This window comes from Wyeomyia smithii, chromosome 1 (genome assembly GCF_029784165.1).
Source record: "Wyeomyia smithii strain HCP4-BCI-WySm-NY-G18 chromosome 1, ASM2978416v1, whole genome shotgun sequence".
Classification (NCBI taxonomy): Eukaryota; Metazoa; Arthropoda; class Insecta; order Diptera; family Culicidae; genus Wyeomyia; species Wyeomyia smithii.
Genome location: NC_073694.1, coordinates 201,082,497 through 201,098,192, shown reverse-complemented (window position 1 = coordinate 201,098,192; position 15,696 = coordinate 201,082,497). Strand labels below are relative to the sequence as shown.

The window sequence follows — 15,696 nt, the reverse complement described above, 5'->3', positions numbered from 1 at the left end:
TAGTAGCGGGAGAACAGGTTGAGAAGGTCGAAAACTTCCAAAATCTTAAACCAGGTCACCCTGCACACGAAAATTCGTATCTTGAACTCTAACGTGAAATCCGTACTGTTGTACACCTGTGAAACGTGGTGCGTCTCGGCGGATGTAACACAAAAACTACAGGTTTTCGTCAATCGTTGCCTTCATTATATTATTCGTGCCTGGTGGCCTCACAACTGAATATCCAATTCAGAACTCCACTGTCGATGTCGCCAACGGTCGATAACAACAGAGATACGGGAACGAAGGTGGGGATGGATCGGCCACTCCTTGAGGAAAGGAGCGGGCGAAATCTACAAGAAATCTCTCAACTGGAACCCACAGGAACATCGCACTGGAACCCACAGGAAAATGGCACACGATCGTCGACAATGGAGAATTCTAACTTCATCCCTTTGCGCCTCCCTACCGGCGGCCATGGACACATAAGTAAGTGAAGAACGTCTTCGGGTGAAGTATCCATCGTCGCTTCGGCAATCGCGTTAGTTTGTTCGGAATTCCGTAGTCGTGAATATTTTGCCATAGCTGGTATCAATCGATTGTGTCGAGTATCGATAACATGCCGAACCGCGAATATCTGATCCGTGGTGGTGCGAGCACCAATAATTCCCGCCTGGTAGTGCCCCAGGAACTGCTTCGCAGATGGTGATAGTCGACAGTAGAGTATTTGAGAGAGTACAATGGCGTTCAGCAAAGTGATTGCCCGGTAATTGCAACACTCCAGCTTATCGTCCTTTTTGTAGATGGGACACACAGTACCTTCCATCCACTCTACCGGTACTCGTTCTTTCTCCCAAATCTTGGCAATGACCCAGTGCACGGCTCTAGCCAATGTTTCTCTACCGTTATACAACAGCTCGCTGGGAGGTTGGTTCACTTCAGAACCTTTATTGTTTTTCAGCTGGCCAATATTCTCCTCCATCTCCAGAAGATCGAAGGCTGAATTCCTGTGGTCTTCTGCTCGTGCACCAAGACCAATTGCCATACCGTCATCGCGCTCTGCTGATCAACGTTCAAATGCTCATCGAAGTCGATTAGAACGTCGATTCGATTATCTGTCTGTTGGTCGGTGATCTCCAGGTGGGTTTGTAGATATCTTTGCGATTCTTCGGAATACCATATGCGAAATTCACGCACCGATGGTCGTTATCATTAGACACTGCGTGCAGGCTATCTGACCCGTTCAAAGGTCTGTACATTGTCTCCCGTCTTACCTGAGCATTCATGTCCCCATGTGTTTTTGGCGAATCCAATTCTTGTAGCTTCCCTCCTAAGAGCCGTTAAGACCTTCTACTTAACGATTAATACCGATGATATCGATTTCATCAGTTGTGGTCCCGGTTAGCGATGTCGATCGAATAGCTCTCCCATACTGATATCGGGTTCGATTCCCAGTCAGGATCTTTTCGAGCTAGGAATTTTCTCGACTCAGTGCTGGGGCATGGTGTATTGTTGTAAATTATCGCTAACGATTTCTCTTGAGTAAAATCTAGTTGATCGAGACCGCCATTAGCCCCCCAGGCTAGCGCTCGCCTCGTGTTCTGTAATAGGCCCAAAATGCACAGACCAAAACTACAAAATAGGCAGAGATCGAATTTTTCACATGATAATAATTGATACAGCATAAAGCATATTTTTTTCACAATATTTTATTTGTATTTATTTGACATTCATAGTTTTGCGTTAGAAGCTGGCTCGCACAAGATTTTTATTGTTTTGTGCCTTACGTCTAGTTCTAATGCTGGCGGTATCAATGATGTACACGCCACAAACGCATACATCTTACTACAAGCTAACTATACTCTATACTACCTTGATGTATAGCCTTATTTTAGAAGGGTTCAGTTATACGAAATGTGCAGGCATTCCAATTCTCATTCCGTCGTCAAGTGATTGGTATAAGATTCGAACCTTTACTGTACAAATTATACGGCGGAACCGTCGAATAAAAACGTTTCGATGAGTGATGGATACGAAGACGGACTGTATTAGTCTTACGAAAAAAAATCATCGCAAACACATATTTAATAGGGTCTCGAGCGCTGATCTCCACGGTTACGATCACTGAAACGAAAGTAAAAGTTATGTTCTATCACTAGTGTCAACAACTAAATAACTCACCCTCCACGCATAGCGCCACCGCCGCCTCCACCGCCTCGAGAACCACCTCGGCCTCCGAAACCTCCTCGATCACCACCACCACCACTATTGCGTTGACCACCTCCAAATGAGCCTCGACCGCCTCCACGACTTCCAAAACCTCCACCACCACCAGAACCGCCACTATCGCCCTTTGGTGCCTTACACCGATTACACTCATTCCGCCAGGCAAAGTTCTTATTGCTACAGTCTCCGCAGGTCCAATCTCCTTCCCTTTCTTGACCTCCACCACCACCGCCGCCACCGCCTCCACCACTCCCACTACCAAATCGACCACCAGCTCCGCCTGGACCTCCACGAGAGCCACCACGATCATTACCACTATCGCGATCACCACCACCACCGTAACCGCCACCTCCACGATCGTTTCCGCCGCCTGTAATTACACAAAAACAGCGGTTAACACTTAAACAATCGTTCAAAAATATACAACTTACGATTGCCACCAAAACCGCCGCCGCCACCGCCTCCCTTATTAAATCCACCACGGTTTCCGCCCTTGTTCTGCCAGTTATTATAACGCTGTGCCAAAGACACTTTTACGACAGCCCCGTTGAAGTCTTTATTATCAAACCAACCGATTGCCGATTGAGCAGCGTTAGAATCCTCGTACGTAACCGTGGCTTCACCCTTCATACGGCCCGTCTCCTTGTCCTTGTACATCCAAATCTTCGGCTTCATGGTTCGCTTGTCTTTCTGCATGAGATATCGAATCGTATAATGTACAATTAGAGTCCCTAGGGGTCAATTTTGTACTATCTTACCTTGATGACACCGATGGCTCCGAAGAAATCGGCAATTTCATCTTCTGTTGTCTCCGGCGTCATACCCTGGATGAAAATGGTATCCTCCTGGGTAACCATTTCACCCTCACCTAAGCGAAGATCACCGTTTGATACGATCGATGGGATTGTGGGAGAAAAGAATCACGACAGAAAAAAAGACAAACAAACATTGCATTAGTGGTGAAAGGAAGCTGGGTCTTCACTTTTGGTTGGTTGATTTATCTTAAAATATTTTAACTCTAATGTATGGACCGATTACTCTTATTAAACGCTTTACTGATTTTACTCTTTAGACTTGTGTGTTGACTACTCTCTTTGACGGAACAAATTGTACGCTTGTTTGTTTTGTTACGATTCGGAAAACTCTACACTCTTTGTTTGAGCTTGCGCTTTTCGACTCGTTTTTGCTTTGTGGTACCAGAAGTAATGTGTTGTAAAATTGTCTAATTAAAAGATCTAGGTGAAACTTTTTGAAATCCATCCTATGTTCATTCAACCCCATTTTCTCTTCGAACGCATGATTTTACACTGAAAACCTTTACCACTGCAGTGAAACAAATGGACTTGTTTGTTTTACATAGGACGATATTGATATCCAATGTTTTTTTTTATTATTACAATAGTGATAAAATCCCTTTTTTCAGCCGAGAGAAATATAAAAATATTTCCCTGTTAAAGTACCCATCATATAAACTATTTCTAAAACATTGACTATATTATCTTTGCAAGAAATTCGAAAAAGAAAAATCATTGTTTCTAAACTTAATTTTTCCATGTTTTTAAAAATAAATTGAAAAAAAATGGTATATTCTATTTTTTATTCCTAATATTGTAGACTATATTTGAATAAAAAAAACACGAAAGCTAAGTAGAAAACGTCGCCGACGTAAATTGGCGCGAAAACCCCACATGTAACTTATGGTAAAGCAGAAACGTGAAACCAAAAATTGATAGTTTACTTTTTATTTTTAGACCACCTAACCACAGATTCTAATGCTTGAACGATCAGTTGCAGCCACTTCGATCATTTTTACATTCGTTTGCTACTCACTCTCAGCAGTTATCATGCTTCAGACCTAGCCGAATCTCAAAATTAGACAATTTCACAGAATAAAGATTTACGGTGACGATGGTACTAATTTTATTTCAGATAAACTCTTAAGCTTTCGCTATAAATCTGACGAATCTACGCTAACAACATCATTTATATTTTCCAATCGTTACTACTAAAAATAAGAATAAATTAGCGAATAGCTAAAACTTAAGCGTTTCATTTAAAAACCCTATCGTTACTCAAACAAAAAAAAAAAACGATAACCAAACAGACCCAGTCGATCTGATGAACCGCTAAACCTCACGAGCAGCAGTTTACTCGTGAACTCTAATACAAAAGCTAACCATTAGTGTTTCATTTTCTGCTGTTGTACTTTTATACGTTTTCTTTTTTATCAAAATACATAGGAAAATAGGTAAGTAATACAGTTAAAAAAAAATGTTTTTCACCGAACAGTCGATCGGTGTTTACCTTTGCTATTATAACCACCCTTGTTGCCGGCGCCACTGCTATAACACATGAAACCAAACCATTTCGTTACACATTTGCATTGTTTTGATTCAGAAGTATTTGTATTGATGATGATTGATTGGAGGACATATAAGTAAATATATATAGAATGCAATTTGGTACTGTTGATTGCTTATAAATCAGAACTATAATTTGCCCACCGTCGTTCAGTCTCCGACAGCAGACCGAACATCTTGCAGTGTTTCACTGGGAAGTTAGAAGCTGATGGAAATATGGGTACAGTAAGGATTCTTTAAAGGAAATTTTTTTTACAAGTCACGAAAGTCAACTAGCAAACATGAAAAAAAAACATGTTGATATTACCTGTACCTAACGGAATAGAAAATTGCTAGCTGACTTTCAAGCTCTGGGCGTAATAGTAAATTTTACAAATTGGAATTAGGATTATTATGTATGGACGTAGGACAGCGGAACAGTTTCAAGTGTCTCGTGGTAAACGGTAGTATGTGCAGAATAACGACTAAACAGGGAAATCGATTCTCACCTGTAGCCTCCGGATTGATTATTACCACCTCTGGCACCGCCCTGCTGACCACCGCCGCCACCACCATAGCTGCCATGGTTTCCACCGCCATAACCGCCGTCACGGTTATTAGATTTATAATCTGAAAAGTATAAAAATTTTGATCAGTTTCAAGAATACAAACGCTAAACACACAGTGAGGTTATGCGACTAAAATTTACGCACCATTTTGCCCCCCATAGCCGCCGCCTGGTGTAGCACTTTGCTGCTGACCGCCGCCGTATCCTCCGGCAGCAGCACCAGCGCCAGCCGCACCATAGCCACCGCCAGACAACGGAGGGGGCTGGCTAAAATTGGCCTGCGAAAACGCTGGCGGTGGAACGGAAAATTGCATCTGGCCACCGTAATCCTGCTGGCCGTAGGCGGAATATTCTACAAAACGGAGAAAAATCGATTTTGCACTAACGCATTTCGGCTTTTCGGCATTTTTCAAGATGGAGGCCAACAGTGTGCCACGGCAGAAGCTACGATGTTTTTGCTAGTTGAATTTAGTACTGAAAAACTACTTACGATCTGCCATTTCGAGTTGTTGGTTTCTTATTAAGAACGAAATGCACGGTTTAAACTAAAATTTGTTGAACTTTGAAGCTTTCCAACAGGTTTTGTGAGTAAATTTATACTAGAAAAAAACTACACGCGTCCTCCTTCAGTTGAGGAAAAACGCGGAATGAGTGAGCAAATAAATTAAAAGGAGCTAAACAATAAAAAGAGTGAAATAAGCAAAGGGAACTTCACAGACTCGCTATACACGCTGTCTTAAGATTATTCTATAAAAAGGTATAAACCATCCCAATTGCAATGAAGCGGTATTCAAGTATACACTGTAAAAATATATCATGTTTACTCGAAGTGTTCGTGAAGGCCCGAATACACACGGCGTAATGACACCTTCTCCCTCCAAATTAAAAGGCGTACTCACGTCTTCCGCTGAGTCGCCTTCTTACCAGAAGCTTTCAAATCCGCCTTCTAACCAAAAAGGTGGTCGCCCGCTTCGTTTTACTGCGCACTTGACTGGCTTCTGTGCAGACGCATCGTCCACACGGCTTTGTGTCGCTTTCTTTTGGCGATGGTGCTGGTAACGCCGTATTATATCATTTTCCTTCTGCTGGTGATTTGAGAAGTATGTATTTTTATTTTTCCTACAACAAACATAAATAAATATAAATTGGAAGGCATGACGGCAAAAAGGTGAGCACACGGTGAAGCACAAAACAGCAAGATTGCGCCTTTTGGGCAGACGAGATGAAGGTGGTTGAAGCTAGAAGGCACATTGGAAGGTTGAAAGAAGGTGCTGATAATTCTCGTAAGGAAGGCGTTGTCATGCCGTGTGTGTTTTCGGGCCTTAAGGCCCAAGCATAATTTTCTGTCAAATTAACGTCAACGCAACGCGAACGTATCCATTGTGTTTGGGCCTTCACACTTAACTCTATCCGTCGCGGCACCTATTGAAGTGATTTAGTGTTGATTTTAATATGATTCACACTTTGCGTTGGAAACTGTTTAATGGAAATCTCTTGAGAGCAAACAAAAAACAAATATTGCAATCAAAATTGATCAAAACAGAGGACACGCACAATCGTCGCAGCCCATGTATGACTCGAACGAAGTTATAAATAACATTAGGCATACTAAATGTGCAAATTTGTCTGTAAAACACAGATTTTCCGAGTTTGTGTACAGATTTATTAAATTTGCCACTGCATAAAAGTTTATTCAGAAATTTAAATTTACCGATATTTGCGCAAACTTTCAGAGAGTAACCGCTCAAATAAAACGTAACAAAGCGATTTTTTAGAGTTTCAAACAGTTGCAAAACAAATACAATTTAACATGTCACTATTTTGTAAAACGAAAATCAACATTCGAACATTAGTTCGGGATTGCTACCAAACGACATATTTACTTCGATACCCGAGCAATAATAGCGTAGGGCGTTTACCGAAAAGAGATTACTTGCGAATAGAGCTTATACGTTTAAGCAACGGAAATGCCTTTAAAAAAATCGGCAAACTATCAAGACTGGTAGCAAGCACCATAGGAAGTCCCCGGTCAAGAAAAATGCAATAATTTTTTCACAAAAATCACTGATGACGTTGCCGGTGCGACTGCAAAATTGTTGTTACATAAAACAAAAGTTGGTTAAGAGGTTTTTTGCATATGAAAAGGGCCCATGTGTAAACCCATATGTAAACAAGCCACAATTTCACATTTTTCAATTAATACAATAATGATAATTCATGAATAGTGTGCATCTCTTTAATGCACGAGTGTCAATTGACCATCTGTTCTATGTGTGAGAGGCATGGCTTGTAAATGGTCACGGTAGAACAACTTTCACTCTGATCATGTTTTGAGGTTAGTTTTTGTACGATTTAAAATCTGTTCATGTTTTTTTTTAATACAAACTCTCAAAATATTGGTATTTGATTTTAAAACTAAACGGCGTCGAGAAAACATTGAAAATCCACGATTTCTCAAAAATTTAAAACTGCGACATTATCAACCTAATATTGAATGAATCTAAAAGACCCTTGGGAATTGTCAATGAAGAATAAAAAATTTAATGTTATATATTCTTTAACTGTTTGTAATCCTAGTTAGTACTAAAAAAAGGCATACCAAATTTAAAATTACGAATTTTTTCCAACCTTCATGTCGCAATGAATGAATCTCTTAAAACATGTCCAAGTTTAATACTAAATTGAACCCTGATTTAAGTCCCTTCAGCCGCTGCCGTTGTACGGGTATGTGCAACTAGAAGCATAGAAGAGTGCTCTGAGGCTCAAAAGGACAAAAGAATTGTCTGCGCTTGCAAAACGAAAATCTAACTCACTGTTTACACCTTTCTATGGAATATCAAAGTGTGCGCAATCTAAAAATTTCATGACACCAAATATAAGTCATTCCAAAAAGCGTATAGAACTCGAAAAAAAGAATTCTTCGTACATACGTAGGCCTAGTAACAAGAAACTGTCCGAGCAGATATCATTTAAAAAATATTGACTGAGTCCAGATATTTGACACTGTTGTACAATGGAAAGCGAGCCTTCGGAACAACTGCTGTGCAGCTGTGGTGCATTTTTAAACGTAGACTAAGGCCACTTGACAGTGGCTGTTCGCAACCCAACGAGATTTGATCTTTGAATTCCGGAAAGGTGAATGGCTTCTTAAACCATACTTTACTTGACTGGGAGCGTGTCGATACAGATGCCTGATCACTTCACTATGGTGATCATTGTATTTGCAGAAAGACACGTATAGTAAACAGAGACATATTACAAAAGTTCCATTTGTTATTCTATTTCCCTTACAAAATAGTAGGAGGGTGGTATTCAAGACACGACCGCATGACGTTGACTACCGTATTCTTATATTTCATTAAAACAAATGGTAGAGGGAATTGCAACGCTTCTATTACAAAACTTCGAGGCACCAAATAGGTACCAGTTGCCGATTATCCTTGTTTACTGGTTAGTCTGTCCAGAATTCCAGACATTTTAGTATTTTGCAGTAGCCATGTACTACTAACAGCCAACAGCATTACGAGGAAAACCGGCACGAGATGACCGGTACTATTTTGTCTTTCCTCCTTTCAGCTGCTAACACCTAGCGTCCGTATGTAACTGGTACGGTTTAGTAATGAAACTGATGGGGTTTGATTGATTGATTTCTTTTGAAGGGACTTCAACCCCAAACGGTCATTCGTCCCTCTGCTTTGCTTGAGGAGAAACAGTCTCTTATATAGCCCAAAGACATACGCTGGATGATGGTGGCTTCTCAAACCTGGCGTTGCCACACGCGCTACAGACATACATACACGCCATAAACATACACACACACTATATAGCAAGCCACATACACGTTATGTGCACACCCTATATATGCATACGCTGGATGATGGTGGCTTCTCAAACCACCTGGCGGTGCGAGTCTCTTTCAGTTTCGGGTTGTATTCACCCAACGATGTCTGAATCAGATTACCGCTGGTAAGGTCCAACTCAGATCGAAGGGAAGCCGAACTAAAAGAGGTAGGAACTGCAGCTAACCACTACCGCCGCCACTGTTGCCCGCTGCTGAACCACTTCGCCTACTGCCATCGGTGTTGATGTCCGCTGCTGCTGCCAGCTGCCAGTAAACCGAACTGATGAGTGAAATGTTCGAACGGTACCTTTTATATCAAGGCTTAGTCAGTTAGTTAGAAAGAAGGAGGAGCTAAGTAGATAATGAAATGACAAGGAACCTAAATAAGCATCGGAAACAGAAAGTGACAACAACAATAACAACAAAGTCAGATCGATTCTATCCGTTAGTGTCGACTGTGCTTAGGAAGAGAGGTTGTGATTGGCTGCGCGGTATGATTCAGACAATCGATATTAATTACCAATTTTTCAATAGTGTATCTCAAACAATAGTTTGTTTTTGTTACATAAAATTAACCGTAAAAGAATTTCTGATTGATTAATGCCAAACCCTCGAAAACCTGATTATAAATGACTGAAAAATAAGCTCTCAAAACCTGACCACTTTTCCCTGGTTTTCCCTGGTTGAATTACTAGATTTTCAAATTCAGGTGCCTAACTTCGATATAGACGTTAGTCAACGTCAAAAGACCATCTTACAAAAGTCGAGTAGACTAAGTATTTTAAATGAGACAAGTTGCTCGTTGTGGCTTCTGTAATATAATAATCCCCATCCTAACAGACTTAGTAGCGCATTGCCAGTTTCACAAGATCAAACTTCGAAATCAGAATGCAGTATCTCAGCTTTAGCCTATTCAATTATTTTCTATCTTTTAAATTTAAGGCACTCCCCAGGACGCAAATGAAATCCACAACATGACTCTTTGAAGAAATTTCCATTTTATTACTTATTTTTATAAACTTGCCGCTACGACAACTGTATTTACAGGCAAATAACGTCCAGCTAGTGTACTTCAATCTGCGTTGCAGCTTTTCAAATTTTGAAGCTGGATACTTCGGTCTCTGCTAGTTTTCATGGCGTTTACCTTGCACTACTGATCCTATAGCTATCCAATATTTTCCCTAATCTTACATCTCCTAAGTATGCTATCATTCCTCTTACGCTGCTAATTTGTCAGAAAGTATCAACCCACAAGTTGTGTATGCTATTTTGCCGTCGCAAAGGTTAAACAAAAATAAAAACAAACAATGAGAGTGCGACGTGAAGTGATACAGGAAATAATAATAATAATAATAAAATCACGCTTGGCAAAACCAAGTGAAACTAGTAAATATTGTTTAAACTCTTTACTTCGTACTGGTGCTGACCAAAGTGGGATGAAAATTGCAACACAAAATGCCCTCTGTATTTTTTTATAATAATTTACGCTACTCTTGCATCTGAACGTCGCCTTCACTTATTTCTACTCTAAGTACAGTTTTCGTTCACATATCCAAAAACCCAATCAAGTGGTTTTAACTTCGAATAGCCAATCCATGCAGACGATAATGTTTTAAATTTCTTACTTTTAGGTAATTTTTAGATAATATGAAACGTCGCAGCGCGACCGTTTATGCAGAAGATTGACGTTTATCAATTAATTTGGCAGGATATTTCACCCGCCTCGGTAGAGTTTCTTTTGTACAATATGACAGAGATGGTGCAGTTGTGTCCGACGATGAGACAGATGCCTATAGAAAACAATCACTGGAGTTTAGGACAGCGGTTTATAAGATCGACATTCAATTCCATGGGTACCTTCATTCCAAAAAAACTAGTGACGAGTTGGTACTTTTTTCTTCCATACGATAAAATAACATAAGTTCTAAACGGCCTCATTAGTTGCGATATATTTGTTGTATTGATCTAAACACAAAGGGGTTGTGGCGAGTTTTTTTTCAGAATCTAGTGGGCACACTAAGTTAAACGCAATCGGAAATCAGATTTCGGTTTTTAACCTTCGGAGCCACAATTGAAAAATTCTTTGTTAGAAGTAGTAAAAATCTTCGAAGCTTGAACTCTAGGTAGAATCGACAAGATCTGAATTTTTAGAACCTCTGCAAGAATGTAGGAGTTTAATGGACAATTAAAATCAGACAAAAACTAGTAGAATGGAAAAAAGCAGTCTAATTAGGCTGCCAGCCTATCGATGGACCAATCGCACAAACAGTAACCAACTGAGAAAAGCATTCCTGATGCTGAGGGGTCCGACCTTTGTCGGTGACTACCAGTGATTATTTGATGAAGGGGTTTACCAGTTGTGTCGTATCGTGATGGTGATATGGATTCCAGGTGTTGGTAGCAGTTGGAGGTTGCGGAGTCTGTTGAGCAGCGGCTTGTTGCTGCTGTTGTTGTTGCGGGGCCTGCTGTTGTTGTTGCTGCTGCTGCTGTTGCTGTTGAGGAGCTTGTTGTTGTTGTTGCTGCTGCTGCTGCTGTTGGGTATTTAACTGGGACGCTGTAGGTTTCTGATCCACTAGTTCACCATCCGCTCCCTGACTATTCGTATTGATTGAATGAATCGATGAATAGTGCCGCTTCAGGTACAGCTCTGAATTGAAGTGCTTCTGGCAGATCGGACAGCAAACGGCGGTTGGATTGTGAATCAGACGCATATGCTGCCGCAGGTTCGAGACATTCGAGTAAAGCCGCGAGCACACGGGACAACAGCGCGGGGTTAAACAGTTTGTTTTATCATCAGCTGAACGATTCGAACGATTGCTACTGGCTTTACCACTTTTGTACTTTACGTTCTGCTGTTCGGAGTTCACGGAAATATTATCCAGGGATTTGTCCATCCAGCTGCTGTCCTCTTCGGATTTGTACTCGTGTTGCTGGACATGCTGCTGCTGCTGCTGCTGTTGCTGGTGTCCTGAACTGCTGGCTTGGGTTGTTTGGGTAAATCCTGTTGGAAGAAAATTCAGTTTAGTAATTGGAAGCCACCGATGTGAAGTTGATATCGCACCGGAAGCAATTTGCGTCATATGCGTGATAGTATTTCGAGTTCCATTTTTCTCTGTGAAATTATCCATGGTACAGTAGGTAGGCGACTGATGAGTGTTACCATCCGCATCTAAATATTCAACCATTTCCACCTTTGGCTCTACATTACCTAAGAAACAAAAAAATATCTTGAAACCACCTGCTTAAGGGTTTTTTCCATGTTTTACCACTATCTTGTCCGCCAACGGTTGCAATATGGCTGTTATCGACTGTTTTAACGCGCTTAATGAGAGCTGCATGGTGCAATTCACCAGGTTCAGGGCGTTTCCGGCAGAACTCGTCAAGCAGGTGTGCATTCTCAACGGCGACGTCGTGTTTATCTTCTTTTCGCAATGGTATCTGCGCTGACGGAGGCATCACGATGTCACCCTGTGTGTTGGACAAAGCCTAATGTTGGTGAAAGTGGAATTCGATAATTAAGTTCAATGCGGGTTTATTTCGAATGGCCATTGTTAGTTACCATCTCCACCACATACAGAAAAAAAAGATCCTTTTCCAATTAGTTAAACAAATCACACAAAAATTAACGACACTTACGTTATTTTCCTTACTCAAACCCCGAATCTGCAAACCTTCGGCCGTTTTGATAAAATCCTTCAGATTTTCGTTGGTGATGTGAACCTCACCAAGATACATGTATTCCAGAATTGCCTTCAGCACATCGTACTTGACATCATTCATAAAAAATACCGGATGTGGCGATGGATTTTTCTGCAAATGTATTCCACAGTTAGAACAGTCATAACAGTCCCACACTAAAATTTTACCTTCAACAGTTCCTTGAAGAATGGACTGCAGGCAAACAGAACCAGTTTGTGTGCTGTCAACTTTCGACCCTCGCAGGCAAACGTAATATCCACCAGATCGTCCTCCTCGCGCAGCTTCTCGAATTGGGTGCTGACGTTCTTCTGGAAGTTGTTCCACTTCAGGTAGAATAACTCATCGTTACTAGGGAATGACTTGTCCACCAGGCCGGTCGACATGTTTGCGGTTTGATATCCCTATCTTAGGATACAGCAACCTACAGTAATTCTACGTGTTTATTCAAAAATAAATCCACTTTCTGATTCTTCTTCACTCGGAAACAATCCAATATTCACAGTGCACACTTTAAAATAATGTTTCCACGTTGATTACTCAGAACACAAACACACCATCATTAGCAGGCTTTGATTTTACATAAACTCTGCGGGAAAAGTTGACATTTTTTTCTGTTTAAGGAATGAAAACCATTAAAAATGTAATTATTTTTAGTGAAAAATGACAATAATGGCTAGCAGTTTTGCTGCTGATAGGAAAAATGGCATTGAACGCACTGCTAATGGCAGCTGTCATTAAGAATACGTTCAATGCTCGATGCTGTGTTGCTGCACCCCGCCAACAAACTGTAGAGAAGCGGGCTTCGAAATTCTAACCAAGGGGCATTCCGATAGTGCTTCGCGATTGTATTATTTTATAATGTGGATAAATCCTTGTTAAGTGTTTTAGTATGGAAAAATGTCGAATACTGAAAAGAGAAGCAGATTTTATGTTGAATTTGATTTATTAAGGGCATCCTCAACAGTGCGCTACTATTTAAGTTGTTATGGCGACTTTGTACAGCGCGGCTATTTTACGCACTCACCCGTTTTCACACCGGTCGTTGCTATCGTCTCTGTTTGACGTTTCATCCAGCATAAACCTTTAGCAGCGCTGTTACCGGGCTGCCAAATCTGAGAGCGCGATGCTTCCCGGAGGCCCGGCAACTATTTCTCTAGCGCGTTTAGCAGCGACCGGTACGGTATGAAGTGATGATAGAGCGCTGCCAAACGAAAGGCCTAGAGTTAAAGTTTGGCCGACTGAATTTCCGTCGATCTGGCAGCCATTCTAAAATTTCAAAGAACTAGCACTATTGCAAAAAATAAAAGTCATTACATGACTACTCGTATTTTCAGTTTCATAGTTTTTTGTTTCAGTTTGTTTTGCTACTTATAGTAGTGAAAAAATGAAGTGCTGTTTTCTATTTTGTTCAAATCGAACATCACGAAATTTTGAAAATTTTCGATTCCCCACTTATAAAAATCATCGCTGAAAATGGCTTGAGTTTTGTGAATTACCGGAGATTTTTTTAATAACAGAAACGATACGTCTTTGCAGCGTAAGTTTGGCGTTTTGAAAATATCAATCCGAGTAAAAAAAAATGTTTTGCAGTTCCACTTTAATCACGATGATTTATGCTTCGCGTCGGAGAATAAACACTAAAAGTTACCGGGATCTGTGTATAAGTTTGTGGCTCAGTGAGACACCGGATAATATGTCGATTGATTACGCTCACTCCAAACAAGCTACACACTTAATTTATCTCGGCAAATTTCCCAACAGCTGAGCGAGCTCGGCGAAGTTTTTAACAAATGACAGCAATATATTTCGACGAACATTCAGCAAATATATCGATCTACCGTGAGCCAGCGAGTATTGACATCTCGTTTGCCGAAGTTCTTGAAAATTCTGCCGGAAACTTGTAGAATATTTTGCTGAATTTATCAGCTGTTGAGTTCTCGGCAACAAAATCTAAGTGTGTACACACTTAGTCCAAAAAAAGTCGTTCGGTAATTTTGTTTACAATAATCCATCGGTAGTGTAATAATACCGGTATTCCTGCAAAAAAGCATCAAATTAACGACTGTTCTGTAAGATCTGTAAGTTTTACCAAAATTCTGTTAGCTGTTACCGAAATATTTGGTTAATTTTACATTCACCGAAATTTGTATAACTTTTTACCGAACAACCTGTAAAAATGCCAAATTGCGAATGTGGTGGCCATTTTTCTCATACGTGCAACCGTGCAAGACGCAAATATTTTCTACTGGTGCTGCTGATTTGTTTTAATTGTTGTTGTGTGGAAACATAGGATATTTATAATTTGGAAAGTGTTAATGAATGTACGAGTCGCTAACATTTTTCGTAAGTGATCTGGTTGATTTAGTTTGATTTTTGACGGTACCGGCAGGCTCATTTATAACCGACTTTTCTGCCACCGGTATTTTTTGCAGGTGCGTTCGGTATTTTTGTTCATTTTTAAAGTTTCTTTCGGTAAATTTTACTGGCTGCTCGGTTTGAAACATTACCAAAAAGCTGCGAAAATTACCGACCACTCGGTTGGTGGTTTCACAAACTGTTCGGTAATTTTCGGAAACACCGAAGATTTCACCGAACGTTCAGCTGTTGAGATTCCGGTAAAATTTTACCGAACTCGGTGTTTTATTTTAGGTGTGTACATAATGTCCGTTCGAAATTCCATGTATCACCAAAAGCCGTAGTAACTCAGAATCTCACCACATATAATCTTATGTATGTGATCTCATCCAGTTGTCAACAGTGAACAAGTTTTGACAGTTCGATTGGAACTTTTCAGTGACAGTTATGCCAAACGGGGTATAGAAGCGCACTGTTAAGGATGCCCTAAGGCTTTAGAAATCATGTATATGGGGCTATACATACACTGAAAAAAAAAATGCTTTTTACATATGAATAACAAAAAACCAAGCCAATCATTCAAACATGTCGACCCGTATCAATTTTTATTGGTATCCACGGTATTCATAGTGTTTTGACACTTGACGCGATTTAGCATTGAAATTTGTGTGTATTTGTGTGTATTGATT

General features: G+C 40.5%; 2 protein-coding genes across 5 annotated transcripts; both read right to left on the bottom strand.

Annotated features, from left to right (window-relative positions):
• Positions 1–1,670: 1,670 nt before the first annotated feature.
• On the bottom strand, positions 1,671–5,771 carry LOC129717552 (RNA-binding protein cabeza). Of its 3 annotated transcripts, XM_055667537.1 has the most exons (8): positions 5,603–5,771; positions 5,258–5,464; positions 5,054–5,174; positions 4,510–4,547; positions 2,964–3,073; positions 2,637–2,895; positions 2,161–2,575; positions 1,671–2,103 (listed from the first exon to the last, which is right to left on the bottom strand). In XM_055667537.1, exons 1-8 carry the CDS (start codon positions 5,610–5,612, stop codon positions 2,064–2,066), a joined length of 1,200 nt encoding a protein of 399 aa, XP_055523512.1. In that variant the 5' UTR covers positions 5,613–5,771; the 3' UTR covers positions 1,671–2,063. The 3 variants fall into 3 exon arrangements, with proteins under 3 accessions (XP_055523512.1, XP_055523513.1, XP_055523514.1); XM_055667538.1 differs by lacking the exon at positions 4,510–4,547; XM_055667539.1 differs by lacking the exon at positions 5,258–5,464.
• Positions 5,772–9,928: 4,157 nt separating this feature from the next.
• Positions 9,929–13,359, bottom strand: LOC129722179 (longitudinals lacking protein, isoforms H/M/V-like). 2 transcript variants are annotated; one of them, XM_055675458.1, is made up of 5 exons: positions 12,820–13,359; positions 12,590–12,763; positions 12,220–12,439; positions 12,015–12,161; positions 9,929–11,954 (listed from the first exon to the last, which is right to left on the bottom strand). In XM_055675458.1, the coding sequence occupies exons 1-5, from the start codon at positions 13,033–13,035 to the stop codon at positions 11,287–11,289; spliced, it is 1,425 nt and encodes a 474-aa protein (XP_055531433.1). In that variant the 5' UTR covers positions 13,036–13,359; the 3' UTR covers positions 9,929–11,286. The 2 variants fall into 2 exon arrangements, with proteins under 2 accessions (XP_055531433.1, XP_055531443.1); XM_055675468.1 differs by having other exon boundaries at positions 12,220–12,421.
• Positions 13,360–15,696: the final 2,337 nt, after the last annotated feature.

What these genes read in the sequence shown, in the direction of transcription:
- LOC129717552 (XM_055667537.1), bottom strand. An exon ending in GAGCCATCGGTGTCATCAAG is followed by an intron (nt 2,896 to 2,963) that starts GTAAGATAGTAC and finishes TATCTCATGCAG; the next exon opens with AAAGACAAGCGAACCATGAA. An exon ending in GGTGGCGCTATGCGTGGAGG is followed by an intron (nt 2,104 to 2,160) that starts GTGAGTTATTTA and finishes CTTTCGTTTCAG; the next exon opens with TGATCGTAACCGTGGAGATC.
- LOC129722179 (XM_055675458.1), bottom strand. Translation starts at nt 13,035, where the DNA reads ATGTCGACCGGCCTGGTGGACAAGTCATTCCCTAGTAACGATGAGTTA. An exon ending in GTTTGAGTAAGGAAAATAAC is followed by an intron (nt 12,440 to 12,589) that starts GTAAGTGTCGTT and finishes CACCAACATTAG; the next exon opens with GCTTTGTCCAACACACAGGG. An exon ending in TATGACGCAAATTGCTTCCG is followed by an intron (nt 11,955 to 12,014) that starts GTGCGATATCAA and finishes TTCTTCCAACAG; the next exon opens with GATTTACCCAAACAACCCAA.